The sequence below is a fragment of the Zosterops lateralis genome (assembly GCF_965231275.1).
Source record: "Zosterops lateralis genome assembly, chromosome: 29".
In the NCBI taxonomy this organism is placed as follows: Eukaryota; Metazoa; Chordata; class Aves; order Passeriformes; family Zosteropidae; genus Zosterops; species Zosterops lateralis.
Genome location: NC_139789.1, coordinates 1,745,667 through 1,761,169, shown reverse-complemented (window position 1 = coordinate 1,761,169; position 15,503 = coordinate 1,745,667). Strand labels below are relative to the sequence as shown.

The window sequence follows — 15,503 nt, the reverse complement described above, 5'->3', positions numbered from 1 at the left end:
GTGGTGATTACCCAGAACAGCCTCCATGGGCTCTGGTGAACAGCCCAGGTGGGTTCATGGGCACCAAGGCAGGGCTATGGCATCTGCTCCTTGTGTGAAATGTGGGATCTGGACCCAGTCCCCAAATCCCTGTGGATGCCGAAGGACCAGCATGGTGAAGATCAGGACATTTAAATTATTCCTCAGCAATTATTAATCCACTCACAGCCATCTAGACTGGGTATCAGGAAAAATTCCTTCACTCAAAGAGTGATCAGGCATTAGCAGAGCTGCCCAGGGCAGTGCTGGAGTCACCATCCCTGGATGTGTTCAAACAAAAGTGGATGTGGCACTCGGGGACGTGGGGCAGTGGTGATGGGTAATGGTCAGACTCGATGATCTTCAGAGGTTTTTCCAACCTGAACATTCCATGATTCAGTGACTCCATCAGCTGACAGCAGCAGGGCTGTGCACACAGTGGGACAGAACCTCCCCACCTCTGCTGTGCCCATGGATGCGGCAGTGGCTCCGCAGGCCAGCACCGGAGCCTGGGGCATGGCTGGAGTGGGGAAGATTCCTCCCAGGAGTTCAGGAGCTCCAAAAAACAAACAGAGTTGGGACCCTCTCAAGATGCAGAGAGCAGCTCAGTCCCAGCTCCCTGGTTGGTTTGCTCCCACCTGGAGCAGCACCCCAATCCCCCAGTGCAGCCTCCCTGCCCAGGCTGGACCCCATCAACCCTGGCAGAAATGGGGTTCAGATCCCATCCCAGGCTCTCGGGCCAGCACTGGGTGCCCCGGCAGAGCCCAGCCCTGCTGTCCCTGTCTCTCTGCAGTATTTGCCGTGGCTACGAGAGGGCAGTAAAGGCCGCGGCACGGCTCCTCATCCTGGGAACACAAAGCCAAACCCGCTCCCCTGGGTCCTGCGGGCCTAGGCCGGCAGCCCCAAGGACCCACAGCATCCCTGCTCTGGTTTCCAGCGTGGGTGACCCCCTCCCCTGCTGCCAGGAGCATCCAAAGCCAGCTAAACGTCCCTTGGAGGCAGAACCAGGCACATTCCATGCTCCCATCCCTGGGGAGAGCAGAACATGGCACTGGTACCACATTGCAGAGGAAAACAGATTTTTCCAGATAGGCAGGAAATTCAGCCCTGTGCCAGCCTGTTGAGCAAAACAAGGACACCCTCCCCTGGTCGTGCCACCACCATGAAATCCTGGAATATCCTGAGCTGGAAGGAACTCTCAGGGATCATCAATTCAACCCCTGTCCCTGCACAGACACCACCACAGACAACAATCCCACCCTGAGCATCCCTGAGAGCGTTGTCCAAACGCTCCTGCAGCTCTGGCAGCCTTGGGGCTGGGACCGTTCCCTGGGGAGCCTGGGCAGTGCCCCAGCAGCCTCGGGGGGAAGAACCTTTCCCTGAGCTCCATCCCAAACCTGCCCCAGCTCAGCTTTGTGCAGTTTCCCAGAGTCCTGTCACTGGCCTGCCAAAAATCCCTCCAGGATGAGCACAGCTGTAGGGCCACGAGAGAATTGGGAGCCAATTAAAGAGCCCAGCACAAGCCCCCACTCTGCACCATAGCACTGCTCACACACCCCAGGCTACTCTGTGCTGCATCTCCAAGGAGTTTCAGGGAATATTTCAGTGTATTCCATGGGATTCCAGTACTGCTGAGCCCAGGGATGGGCTGCGGGGGAACTTTAGGCTCTCACACATTTCACAGCACTCAGATCTCCCTGTGCCCCAGAGACTTCTACTCACACCCAGCAAAACCTGGTGAAATAAACCCATCCCAGGATTCCCTGCTCCAAGGTTTTCTAGAGGAAAAATTCATCAGCTCCAATAGTGCCAAATAAACCTGAAAGTAATGAAAAACGTGGAAATACCACACTTCAAAGCTCAACCCCTTTGGAGACTTATTTGTTGTAACTTCAGTTGAAGGTTTGTTAATTCCAGAATCACAAGGAGCCCTTTCCCCTTCTGCTCACTAAGGGGTGTCTGTGAGCACAGCCCCCTCCTCGCCCTTCAACCACAATCTGCCCAAGAATCTTGCCCAGCCTGTGACCCCACTGAGCTGCAGGAGTGCCACAAACCTTCCCAGCTCACAGCCAGAATTCCTGGAGTCACCCCGCACACACTGGAAAGGCTGCACTGTTAAGGGAACACTAGAATTCCGGTATTTCAGTTGCATATTTGGTATTAAAAGCAGCCATGGGCCGAGCTGATCGTGTTCCACTTGGGACTTCCCCACTAAATCACACCCTGCATATCCTATAAAACACTGGCAGAGCACGGAAGCACTGGTCCCAACTACCACACCTGCTAATTATTCACTAGAAGTAGACTTTTCCAGGATTGCTGCATTATTCCAAGCCCTGTCAGAGCACATCCATGAGTTCCAGTGAAGCAAAGAACGAGCAAAGCCTTTCCACACCTGCAACTTTAATGGTTGGGGCAGTTCCAGAGCCACCTCTTTAAGAGTGCAAGTCTTTAAACAGCTTAAAACCAGCAATAAAAAGTAAAATATAAATTTTTATTTAGAATTAAAGCAAATACTTCAGTATCACAAACACAATATTAAACTTCAAGAAATATACTGCTAAATTTGGAGGGAGCATTTATTTTTTGCACAACCACGACATGCGCACAAAATCCAGAGAAAGATGTGGAGTCTGAAATTTTCAACATCTCACCACCAAAGCAGCTGGGTCACACAAGGTTTCGTACAGGAGTTAAGATAAGACTGGAATAAGATGTTGACAAAATTTCTACAGAATCATCTTTTATAGACAACAAGAAAGCTCTAAAGAGGCAAACATTGCAATCTAGTCTTCTTCTGCTGAGTCTCTCTCAAACGTGTAGGCCATGAAGCAAGCATCTGGTCTCTTGGGGACAAGGGGATGCCCTGGTCTCACAATCTCAAAGCCCAAAAAGCTGAAAGTGCGGAGCAGTGCAGCTGGAAAATAAAGCAAGAGACAGGTTTCACTCATAGGATACAGGAAAAAAAACAAAACAAAACAAAACAAAACAAAACAAAAAAAAAAAAAAAAAAAAAAAAAAAAAAAAAAAAAAAACCCTTGAATTTCTACCAAAAGGCATTTTTGTGTGTGTGGAGGCACAGGGAAACACCCACCTCTGTCATCTCTGTTCTTGTGGAAACAGATGAACACGTGTTCAACTCGGAGCTGTTCTTCAGCAAACTCGAGAAGAACTGCAAAACTGCAAGAGAAACACCAGGGGCTCAGTGCCTGTGGAACAGGGAATGTCCTGGGATAGGAGGGACTCACAGGGACCATCCAGTCCAACTCTTGGCCCTGCACAGGTACCCAAACAATCCCACCCTGAGCCTTGTCCAAATGCTCCTGGAGCTCTGGCAGCAAGTGCTTCTTCAGAGAGTTTAGCAAGGCCCTGGGAGCCAATTCACACAGAAATTTCTAAGGGAGAGGCACAGATTGGAGCCTCACACCACCAGATCCCTGAACCCCAGGCAGAACTCAAGGGCAGGACTTCTCAGTGGTACAGAAATGTGTTTGTGACACAGGTGAAGGAGCTACAGGGACAGATACTCAAACTAGTCTGAAATCCCAGAGTTTGGGCTGGTTCTGCCTGCAGCCCTGAAACAAGGCTCAAAGAGAGCCTCAAATACCAAAATTAAACTTAAGCTTCCAAAATACAAAGAGCAAAGTGTTCTCCCACCCTACTGAGAAGTCTGGTGTTAACACACAGCCAAGTTTTCCCTGGCCCACCTGTCCTTGCTCCCCTCAGGCAGAGCACCACTGGGAATTTCAATGTAGAGGTTGTTGTTGTTCAGCACTGCTCTCCAACTGATGTGTTTGGCATCTGTAAGCCTTGACTGGACATTGAGAATTCTTGTCCTGTTGTTAGGTGTTAGTTCTTCTGTGACATTCAGCCGATTATCCTGCAGTAGGGAGAAAGGCAGAGTTATTTTTCCATTCATTTTTGGAGGAGGGATTGAGGCAGGGAATGCTGCCAAGCTCACCAGGAGCTGTTTACTCCTCATACTCACCGAATAAAATAAATTAGCTGAAAGATTGTGATCCCTCTGACTATTCCCTCGCCCACCTGGGATCTTCAGGGGTGGGTGAGGGACATCAGGAGCACCACCGAGGCCCCGGACCCAGGTTACTACAGCAATTGAAGGGAACCCTGGAACTGCAAAGGGAGAATGGTTAGACAGGCAGGAAGGCTTGGACAAAATCCTGTGACTTCCAGGATTTAAAGAGTGTTAAACCCAAACCTAGGCCAAAGGACTCCTCCCACTGCAAGTGGGAAGACAAAGGAAGCTCCACACCAGGGGCAGGGACAGTGCCCAGGGAGCTGCCACTGCAGCATTTTGAGTGCAGACTGACTTGGAGATGAAGAATACTCTGGCTGAGTGAGCCAGGGGTGTTTCTGTGCCAGGGCAGGCCTGATCTGACCTCATGAGGAGAGCATTTCTCCAGGAATGTGCTGTTTTCTACCTTCCTTGTTGTCAGGCAGCACAAACCCCCAGCCCAGCAAGGCAGGGATCTCTTTTCCCTGGGATATTCACCACCAGACCTTCCCAGCTCGAGACCAGGCAAACATCTCCAGGGAACTGATTCCAGGGAATCATCTCCACCTCCAGCATTTTCAGCCTGAGCTGACGCCACACCTGAACCTCTGCAAAACCTCCGCAAACACCTCCAAACCTCTTCCCTGTGAATTCCTCAGAGCGACTCCACAACGCTCCGCGCTCGAGGAGGAAAAACACACTGTGTTTTTGAAGATGTGAGGAATATTTTTAAGTTTCTCCCCATCCTTTTCAAGGCTGTTTCACTCCTCCCGTGGCAGAGCGGCGCTGGCCCCTCCCTCTGCACCATCCTTCACCCGCAGGCTCCACTCTTGAGTTGCGTCATCTCAGCAGATGCAGCAATCGAGGCCCTTGGGGGAATTTTCACAATCGTCCTGTCTCCGGGTGCCAGCAGCAGCCACTGCAGCCATTTGCAAATCCGAATAAACAGCTACAAAATAATCCACCATTTTGCACACTTCGCAGCCCGAGCTGCGGGGTTTGGATTGGTTTGGGGTTTTTTTTGGTTTGTTTTTTTTTGTTGGTTTTTTTTTTTTTTTAAATGAGCTTGAAACTTGTGACGAATAATCCGTATTAAAAAGGCTGAGCAGAGAGGTTAAATATTATGTGCTGGAAGGTAAATTATATTTATGTTTTAACATAAAGCGAGCGCAACAATTGCGAAGTTTTCTTGAAAATACAAGATCTGTGCTAACTGAATGCGTTATTTTAATTAAATGAGTCTCCAATCCATTATTTTAAGCTCTTTGAAAGAGATGTTTTTCTTTAGTACCAATGCTATTTATTTTTATCTGAGAATGACTGTGAACTATACATTTCTAATTTCCCTTACAAATAAACCTTTAAAAACCTTTTCCAAAGGTGTGCTGTGGCAATCTTAGACAATTTCACCTTTCTCTCCCAAAAAGGTGGCGCAGAAGAAGGTTTGCAACCATGAATATATTTTGGTGATGTTTACGTGCACTCAGAGAGAAAAAAAAAAATCTTTAACCCGCAGTTAAATATAAAAACGGTTAAAAAACTCCTTCACAGTCCACACACGAGGTGGAAAGGGCAGATTGATATCCTGAGCATCCACCACTCCACACCAGCCACCTTAATTCAGGTATTTTCTTTCTTCCCAGCACCTGTGGGGGGTGTTTAATCTTTCGGTTGAGTTTTTAAGCAACAGCTCTCGTAACACTCTTACCCTCGATTAGTTTTGCGGAGTATCCACGGTTACATAAGGGGATAACAGCCGTCAATCCTTCGATATGTTTGCCTAATTGTCGTTTTCCCCTCGCCCCCCCCAGCACGGCTCCTGCCCCAGCCCTGCCCGGAGCCTCTCCCAGCCCGGGGGTGCCCTCGGGGGTCCCTCCCAGGGCCGGGACAGCGCTGAGGCCTCAAAGTCACGCTTTTTTTTGGTGTTTTTTTCCACCCTCCCCTACCGCCTTTCCCCGCGCGGCGGGGGCCGGGCCGCCCCTCCCCCGCTGGCCACGCAGCGTCCCCCGCCCTCCGCGGCCACCAGGGAGGCGACAGGAGGATGAGGAAGAAGAATGAGGCAGCGAGTGCCCGGCCGTGCGAGGCTGAGGGAGGCCGCGGCGCCTCACCTGCTCTGTCCGGTACTGAGGCTCAGCACAGCGGGCATGATGGTGCTTTTATTCCCCTCTTTCTCTCTAGCGAAGCAGTGGCTGTTGAGTATCCGTTGCAGGGAGGATTTCACCATCCGGCCGCTCTGGTCCGAACCCCGAAACCCTCCGCCGCCTCCTCCCCCGCTCCCCAGGCGCTGCTACACAAAATGGCACCGTAGCCGCATCCTCCTTATATACCTTCCCTCTGCCACGCCCCCTAAGAGACCGCGCCCCTCAGCGCGTGCCACGCCCTCCCACGGGCAGGCGGTTCCTACTGAACAGTTCAGGTGTCTATTAGCCGATCTCGCTGTCTATTGGCTGAACCCAGCGCGGGGGGCGGACATAGGCTGGGGTGCTGCACGAGGGGCGGGGGGTAGCGGCGCGTGATTGGCTGCGCGCGCCGCGGGTGGGCGGGGCCTGGCGGGGCATCGGCCGGCGGGCGCCCCGCAACCCGTCACTGCCCTCGGAGTCGCCGGTTCGAGTCCCGCGCCCGCGCCCCGCCCGGCTGAGGTAACCGGGGGGGCCGGGGGAGGAGCGGGACGTGAGGGAGCACAGGGAGGGAGAGGCGTGAGGAGTTATGGAAAAAGATGGAGAAACGGACAGACCCGCAGGGTGCAGCCCTGGGGCTGGAAGCAGCGGAGGGGCGGCAGCAGGACCCCCTGTGGGACCCCCGGGGGCATCGCCGCCCTCAGAGCTTCGCACAGAGCTCGGTGCTGAGGGAAACTTTTAATTAAAAACTAGTAATAAACCCCCTACAAGTAGTGGGGAGGGTCCCTGAAAGGTCGGGCTGGGGTTGTGACCTGGTTTTGTGGGGAGTGTTTGGGCTGGTCCACTTTGGCCTGGCTGTGGTTTATGGATTTATAGGGAAATAGGGATGAGGAATAGGTGGTTTGTGGATCTAGAATGGAATAAGGATGGGAAATAGTTGGTTCATGGATTTATAAGGGAATAGGGATGGAGAATAGTTAGGTCAAGGATTTATAAGGTAATAGGGATGGGTAACAGTTAGTTTATGGGTTTATAGTGGAAAAGGGATAAGGAATGGATGGTTTATGGAATAATAGGGGAATAGGGATGGGGAATGGTTGGTTCATGGATTTATAGTCAAATAGGGACGAGGAAAGGTTGGCTCATAGATTTATAGCAAAATAGGGATTAGGAAGGGTTGATTTATGGATTTATAAGGGAGTAGGAATGGGAAATGGTTGATTTATTGAGGAATGGGATGGGGAATGATTGGATCCTGGATTTATAGAGGAATAGGGATAGGGAACAGTTGGTTCGTCAATTTATAGTGGAATAGGGATGGGGAACAGTTGGTTCGTCAATTTATAGTGGAATAGGGATGGGGAACAGTTGGTTTATGGATCAATAGGGGACTTGGGGTGGGGAATGGTTGACAGTGATGATCTTTTAGGTTAAAAAGGGTAAAAGGCTAAAACATTTTTGCTATGCCTTCATGAAGAAGTGGGTAAATCCTGATTATTTACCCAGCAGAAGTTGGACTCACCCCTATAACAGCCACCCTGTTCCCTCTGCTTTCCATCTCCTGCCAGGGGCTTGGAAATCAGGGGCTTGGGGATGTGGTTGTGTCTTTCTGCAGTCCCACGACAAGAACAGTCTGAGGGAAAGGATGCAAATTTGGAAATGGGACACCCCCACTGCTCTTCTGGATGGGATAGATGGAAGCACAGCTTCATCCCTTGGGGGTGAGGGTCAGCCTTCAAAATCCATCTTAAAGCAGCAAATGTGCACAAAAAGCTAAATAGGTCGTCATTCCCATGGGTTTGGGAATTGGATCTTTGGCTGAGCCATTTCTGATAATTTCAGCCTGAAAACCAAGGCAGAGGCACATCCTGAGCAGTGGATTTTATCCTGTATGGAGACCTCAAAATAATGGTGTAAGTGATGGTGTTTGCAGGCAGGGATGCCTTGTAAGTTAAATGGGGAAAGGTGTTTATAAAACCAAAGAAAACTGCTAAAAATACATTGTAATTTTTTTTTAATCATGGGTTTAATTTAATCATTTTAATAATTTTAATTTTCCATTAAAAAACTTGTAGATGGCTGCATTTCTTTTTTTTTTTTTTCCATCAACTCGGGCCCCAAAACACCTGTTTTATTGCCTGCAGCTACCAGAGGTGCATTCGGCCACTTCTTAGGGGGTTTTTATTACTACCTTATTTTTATTTGCTTGAAAATAAACGATGATGATGCAGGAGCTCTGAGCACAATGGATTGATTGGATCCACTTTGCAGAGGGATCGTTGTCTAAATCTCCACCCACCTTTTGTGTCCCGGAGCTGCTGGGATAAGCCGGGATGGAACAAAGTGTCGCTGCCAAAATAAAGCAGCGTCTGCTTTCCTGCAGCTCAGAGGAGAAGCCTGGCCTGGCCAGCAGCCAGGAGAGAATCTGGGAGTCCTGGAAAGTAAAAGGGATGAGGGGAAAGTCCTTTTCCTGCTGCAGGCAGCTGCCCTTAGCTCCCAGAACACGACATGAGTGGAGCTTGTGCTCACCTCACTCTGGAGATTTGGGTGTTGATTTATGGAGGGGAAACTCTTCTGTTTAATGCATTACCCAGAGTCCAGCCTGAAACAATGGGAGAGCTGCAATTCCGGAATATCCGGACCACACAGAGCACATTAGAGGAGATTTGGCAATTCCTGGTTTGTGTTGGGAAGGTTTTCCTGCTGGGGATGGAGGTGTCAGGGGTGGAAGGGCTGCATTAGCATTCAGTGATAGATTTCATTATTTCCAATAATGGCATTTATTATTCCTGTAGTAATCCGGCTGTAATTCCTTATAATGGCTCTGTGTGAGTGGAATCAGCGCTGCAGCTGTTTCCTCTTCCCTGTGAACTGGGAACAGCTTTGCCCTTTGAATCCCTGTCACCTCCATGGTCCATCACTCCATTTCACAGCTGAGTGCCTGGGGAGCTCCGGGAGCTCTGTGCTCTGCAAAAGCCCAAACAACCTGTGCTGGGTTTGTGTTAAACACCACGGGGGATTAGTTCCAGCTGCAGTTTTGCTGAGATAGCCTGACTTCCACTTTAGCAGGGACAGTGATTCATAAATCCTCACACAGAAGCCTCTGACTCACAATTTTGGGATTACGGCTGAGGCAGTCAGGGATGTTGCCATCCCCAGCTGGTTTTTCACCCCTGGTTTGCCGCGATTGCCCTTCTTGTGGCAGAGTAACTCTGTAGCAGGGTTGTTGTTCCAGCTGCATTCCTAGTTTGGCATCTCAGTCCCTGGAATTACCTAATTCAGGGGGCAGTGAACCCTGACAGTCTGAGGCAGACCAGCTCTGCTGTGGCACAGCAGCTTTCAACAACCAGGGAAGAGCCACAGGATCACAGAATATCCTGAGCTGGATCCCACAGGGATCATCAGTGCGGCCCCTGTTCCTGCACAGACACCCCAACAATCCCACCCTGAGCATCCCTGAGAGCGTTGTCCAAACGCTCCTGCAGCTCTGGCAGCCTTGGGGCTGGGACCATTCCCTGGGGAGCCTGGGCAGTGCCCCAGCAGCCTCGGGGGGAAGAACCTTTCCCTGAGCTCCATCCCAAGCCCTGACACAGCTCCAGCCCTTCCTGGGCTCCTGTCCCTGTCCCAGAGCAGAGCTCAGCCCCTGCCCCTCCGCCTCCCCTCGGGAGGAGCTGCAGCCCCCGAGGAGCCTCCCCTTAGTCTCCTCTGCTCCAGCTGAACGAGCCAAGTGCCCTCAGCCTCTCCTCAGAGCCTTCCCCAGCTCCATGTCCCTCTTTTGGACAGTCTCCAACAGCTTTGGATCCTTCTTTATTTCTTTATTGCATTGTATTTTTACAACCATTGCAAACAGAGAATCTCATCCATCACGTCCATGCCAAATCCTGTGCAGGTGTCCTCCAACACACAAAGTCCTCCTCATTCCAGCTACCACAGCCTTCCCCTCTCCAACAACTGCATTTCCAAGGACCCTCCCAGTCACAAAACCTGCAGCTTGTCAGTTCCCAGCTGTTGAGGGAGCTCCCCAGAGAGCCCCCAGCAGGTCCCAGTTGCTCTGTGCTCTTACTCCAAGCAGGTCACAGCAACTGGGCTGCCTGAAACCTCCTGGGAAAGAATCTTGTACAGCCTGAGTTACTCAATAACCAGAGCAGTTAATGAGAAAAGGACACAAGCACCAACTAACCAATCTCTGTTAGGGATCTAAGTTGAAATTGTTGCAGGCTGAGAAAAGCCAAGGAGTTGATTTTCCCTGATTTTCCTTTCTTACCTTGTTTCTATCTGCTTTTTAGCTTCTTTTCACCAAAGAAGTCTCAAACAGTAGTTAAAAGCAGCAGTCAGTGATTCTTTGTCAAGCTTTAATGGGTTTTACTTTCTGAAATAGTCTGGAAGAAGAGTTCATGGCAGCACAGGAAGAAAACCAGAATGAAAACTGTTGTGAACATATTAGAGCAAGAAATGGCTGTGGGATAAATAACTGTCTTCCCTCTTCCCTGTGTTTTCAGGTGTGCAAGATCAGATAACACAGGATCGGTGCTTAGAAAGATGTTCAGGAGCTGAAACACTCATAAATCTCCTACGGTTCTGAAATCCTGCACGTTGAAACCACAGCTCTGTAACATCATTTATTCCAAGAAGGAAAGATAAACCCTTCTGTCGTTTAGGTGATTAAAGCAGGATTAAATCACACAGCTGCAAAAACTGCTGCTTCTGCCTGGTTTTCTGCCACTGGTGGAGCTGAGGCTTCTCCTGCATCCGTGTTCTAGAGGAGCAACAAAGCTCCAGGGAAGGGGAATGGGACAAAAATCCTTTTTGACAAGTAGCAGAAAGCCGTGTGTGTTTTGTGCTTTGCTGCATCACGCTGTCAGGGCTCTCCTGGAACGTGGAAATGGATGTTTGTGGCATTTAGCAGCATCAGGGGAATTCATCCTGCTCTCATTTGCTGACGAGGGAAAAACGACAGAGAGAAAAACATGAGCTCCCTTCCAAAGCATGTGCAGTCCATGCGTAGCATTGCCCATATAGTACCTCCCCAAAAATGGGAATGAAACATATTAATTTATTAATTTATTGAAGCAGACTTTAAAATCAAGTGGATCTGATTGCCTTTGCTCTCTATTCCACTGCTTGTCCTTGCAGTTTTGAGAGGTGTCTAGAGATGCAGCCAAGCACCAAAACAGGACAGAAGCTGAGGCAGAGATGTCCGTCAGGACCTGTTTTCATAGAAATCATTGTGATGACTTCACCCTGTAATTTAGCTGATTTTAGTCATGGAATAATTGAAATGTTCCTGTTAGTCAGCTGTCTGTGGAGACAAAGGACAGCAAAAGCTTGTGAGGCTTTATCAAAACACTGGACAGTGTTATTTCTAAACTTATCAGAGCTCTATTTTATAAGCCTTATTTTAAAAATGGCTCTTAAATCTATCCCTCTTCTTCCTTAGTACTTCTGGTTCATCTCTCACAGGTAACAGTTAAGTACCAGTTATCTAATTTTAAATACTCCCCCACTAAATCACTCTTTTAGTGTGTCAGAATCTATTCTGATCTTTGTGGGACAAGTAATTAGAACACCTTTTCTAACTGGAAAACTCTCCTCATTTTCATTATCATGCCTGTGAGAATGATTTAATTTGAAGGTCAGGTTTTCCGCAGACCCACTTGTGCTGGAAGGAGACTCTGTCAAATGAAGCCAGAATTTTTAGGTGTTTACCAGCACAGGGAAGAATTTATTTTTCCAAGATCTTTGGGAGATACTGAACTAGAAGAAAACAGTCATCAGGCCAACAAAAAAAAAGTCTGTACTCTCACCAAAAAAAACTTTGGAGCTCTGTTTTTTCCATTTGAAAACAGCTGGCATGGAGAGGGATTGAATGCAGATGAGGTAATAGGTGTTAAAATTGCTGTAAATTCTCATTTATCTGAATCAGAGGTGGAATCCAACATCACCTGGGCACCTGGGAAAGGCGGAGTTCTTTTTGTGTCTGCAGGATCAAACTGAGCAGTTTCTACATAGAAATAACGTGGGGGCAGGGGAGGGAGGTTGAAGTGGGAACAGGAAATCAGCTGGAAAGGGGCTTGGCCAAGAGCAGGAGCCACAAGGAACACTCAGAGGGTGGCACCGTATGATTTCTGGGAAGGAGATGTGCTGGGGCGCTTTGTTGTTGTGGGTCTGTAATTTAGGGATAATGTTCCACAACACTGATTCCTGTATTGATTTTTCTCTGGCTGTTGTTGCCAGTTATGAACAAATGGCCCTGAGGAATTTGGAGGTGGTTGCAACAGAATCAAGTGAAAGACGTTTCAACAGCTTCCCTTCCCCACCCCATTTTCTGTTTCGTTTCTGCTGGGCCAGAGGCAGCTCAGCTCTAATCCCTCTCCCGAGTCACCCAGAGGTGATGGAGCTCTGGTTCTTGCAGAGGAGTCACAGAGGGGAGTTCATCTGGGGAGGGGAAGAAGCCCTGTCCCTCCCGTTGGCATGGAGAGGGCAGTGGGGTCCTGAGCAAACCCTTTGCAAACCCCTCCACAGTCATGATCAGCATTTCAGGCTCCCTGGAATTCCTCCATGAACGTTTTCCTTCCCCTCACTTTCTTGCTGGAGACTTTGTTTGGTGGATTTAGGAGTTTATTTTCTGTTTCCATTTCCCCCTCTCCAGAATCCACCACTCTCCGAGGTTTCCCTGCAGGACCATCCCCCTGCCCAGCTGGGAAGGGGAATGGGACAGCCTGGCTTGTTTTCCTCCAGTTCCTCTTGTGCTTGGATCAGGCAGCCTCAGGGATGAGGAAGTGCAGGGTGCAGTCCTGCTTTTGTAACCCCTAATTTCGTTTGGAAATATTATCCAAACAAACAGCTGCCAGCAGGACGAGCATTAAGACCTGTGCAGAGGCTGCTCTGTCAGAAACCAGCTCAGAGTGAGCTTTGCCTGCTGAAACGTTTCACCCAGCAGCTCATTAACATGGAGATACTCAAAGGAGACTTTCCCCCCCGACTAGATCCTGCCCGTGATAAGAGCATTAATGAGCATATTTTCCCATAAATAAAATGAGCAGGCCTGGAGGGCAGGGAAGGTTATTTTGCCTGGAATCAGTTCTATCCCATGCTCACCCCTTGGAGACTTGGGGCTGAGGGAACCAGTTCACCCTGAGAGCGAGCCAGAGACCAACAGGCAAAGGGGGATTTCTTCCAGCTCTGTGTGCTCCACACTGCTCTATTTTGGGGATAATCCACCTAGATTCTGTTCACTGGCCAGAACTCCCTGTGCTCACAGCCAGGGCAGCCCTTGGGGTGCTGCAGGAGGGACAGGAAGGTCCAAATTTGGTATAAAGTTTCTTTTGCCAGGCCGTTTTTTGAGCTGCAGGAGGGACAGGAAGGTGCAGCCTGGGGAAAGCTGCTTTGGCCAGGCTGTTTTTTGAGCTGCAGGCGGCCTCGTGCTCTCTGCATCCGTGTCTGAACCAATATTTACTCAGGGCTCTGTGTACTGGGATTGTCAGCAATCCCTGCAGTGAGAGCAGGGCTGGAGCCAGCATCAGCCCAGCTTAGCTGCTTCCCTTGTTTACATCTTTTTGAAAAATACTCCTGACTTCCAGGCTGGGGAGAGGTGGCAGCAGGACAGCTCTGGTGAGCACGAGCCCTCCCTGCAGCAATCTGCCCACCTCAGAGCCTCTGCAGCCAAAAATCCCCTCTGGAAGTGGGTGGGCAGCAGCCCCCCAGCCTGGGCCAGACTTGGCATCTCCCCAGGAAGTGACAAACCTGCTCTGGAAGTGACAAACCAAAGTCCAAAGACTTGGTGCACCCTAAGGGACTGGCAGCAAAGGAGCCCTCAGGCTGCCACCACACTCAGGAGTGGAGGCTTTAAAATGAAAGCAGCTCTAGTTCAGGGCCAGAATTTTCCAGTTCTCCCAAAGGGTTTTATTTATGAAGCTGTGCTAGGTACAGATTAACTTCCCTGCCTCCTGTTGGTCATTAACTCTGGGAGAAGCTGAGGTTTGAAGGGTTCATTGCTCGAGGAAAGGGATGAGCACTGCAGTATTTCACAGCCACCCTCCCGTGGTGCCTGTCCTGGTGTTTCCAGAGAAGCCAGACTTTAGGGAGCTGTTTATTCCCGTGTGTCCTGCTGTGTGTGTCACACACAGACACCCTGACTCCTCTTTGGGAGGGCAAAACCCCACTTCCAAGGGAGCTGAGCACGAGCCCCGAGCTCTTAACGAGACCAGCAGATTCCCTAAGGTGCTGGAAGATAAAGAGGTGGCATAAGGAAGGTAAAGACCCTTGAAATTACTGCTCAGGCTTGGAGCTGTGACCTACTTAGTTTGATTTTCTGCACACAGTGACTTTTGCCAGCTACTTCAGGTGATGAGCTGAAAACCTCCTGCCTCAGAGGTGTGTGGAATACTGGGAATGGCTGTGACTACTGGAAATAGACTGGACAGGAGCTGAGATTTCGTTCTGAAATCTGTTTTCTGGCATATTTAGCACCTTTCTGATTCCCCTAAAAATGTTTGTCTGTTCCTGGGTCAGAGTTTCCCTGTTGGATTGTCCAGTGAGTAAATGCTTTCAGTAAATGCAGGTGGTGCTCTGCCTTCCTGCTGCTTTCCTGGACTTTTGTCCTACAGCACTTTCATTTCTCAGCTCCCAGTTCCTCATTCCCCTTGACGTTCCTGTGTTTGTTTGGCTTCACACACAGCCACATCCTGGGTCCAGGATCATGGGCTGGGCACTCTCAGCCCATCTTCAGCCTCCTTGGGCTCATTAGGGAGGAAAATGTCCCCAGGAATCCTTGAAGGAACGGGATGTGACAGGAAGAAATGGGAGTCAGCAGCTGTCCCCTCTGCAGCTTTGCTAAACCCAGGCTCGGGCTTATCGTTAAACCTGATCCCTGCAGGGCGGATCCCACGGCATCCCTGGGCTGTGGGTGTTCCTGAGACAGGGAGCACAGGGTGTGTGGTTTGTGTGGTTGGGCTCCCCCTGTGACCCCCTGCAGCCCCTTTGGAGCTGTAATTCCAGCGGGAGCTGCGCCGTGTCCCTGGGGATTGGGAAGGTGAGGGTGGGAGAAGGCAGAGCTGAGGTGGGAGCTGATCTCACTCTGCTCCCTCCCTTCTCTGTGGGAAATGGACTGGGGGGAGTTCAGGTCGCTTTGAAAACTCTCCTTTGTAAACAATGTTCCAAAGCAAAATGTGTCTTTTAACCTAAATTATCTGTCCTAATCCTACCTCAACTCCCTTTTTTTTCTTTCTTTCTTTTTTTTAATCTCTTTGTTGCCTTTAAAAGTATGGGAGATCACTTTGGCAGTGATAATCATATTTAATTCTCTTTTCTATCATATTTGGCATATTTTCCCATGGTTTCCTTGCTGTTTGGCA

At 49.7% G+C, this 15,503-nt stretch overlaps 1 protein-coding gene across 1 annotated transcript; it reads right to left on the bottom strand.

The window, feature by feature from the left end:
- Window positions 1–2,491: 2,491 nt before the first annotated feature.
- On the bottom strand, window positions 2,492–6,340 carry OAZ1 (ornithine decarboxylase antizyme 1). Its single transcript, XM_083879823.1, is given in 6 exon segments — window positions 2,492–2,935; window positions 3,113–3,198; window positions 3,726–3,898; window positions 4,007–4,093; window positions 4,095–4,152; window positions 6,142–6,340. Coding segments are annotated over 6 exon segments (651 nt in total). The 5' UTR covers window positions 6,258–6,340; the 3' UTR covers window positions 2,492–2,804.
- Between the last annotated feature and the right edge of the window lie 9,163 nt (window positions 6,341–15,503).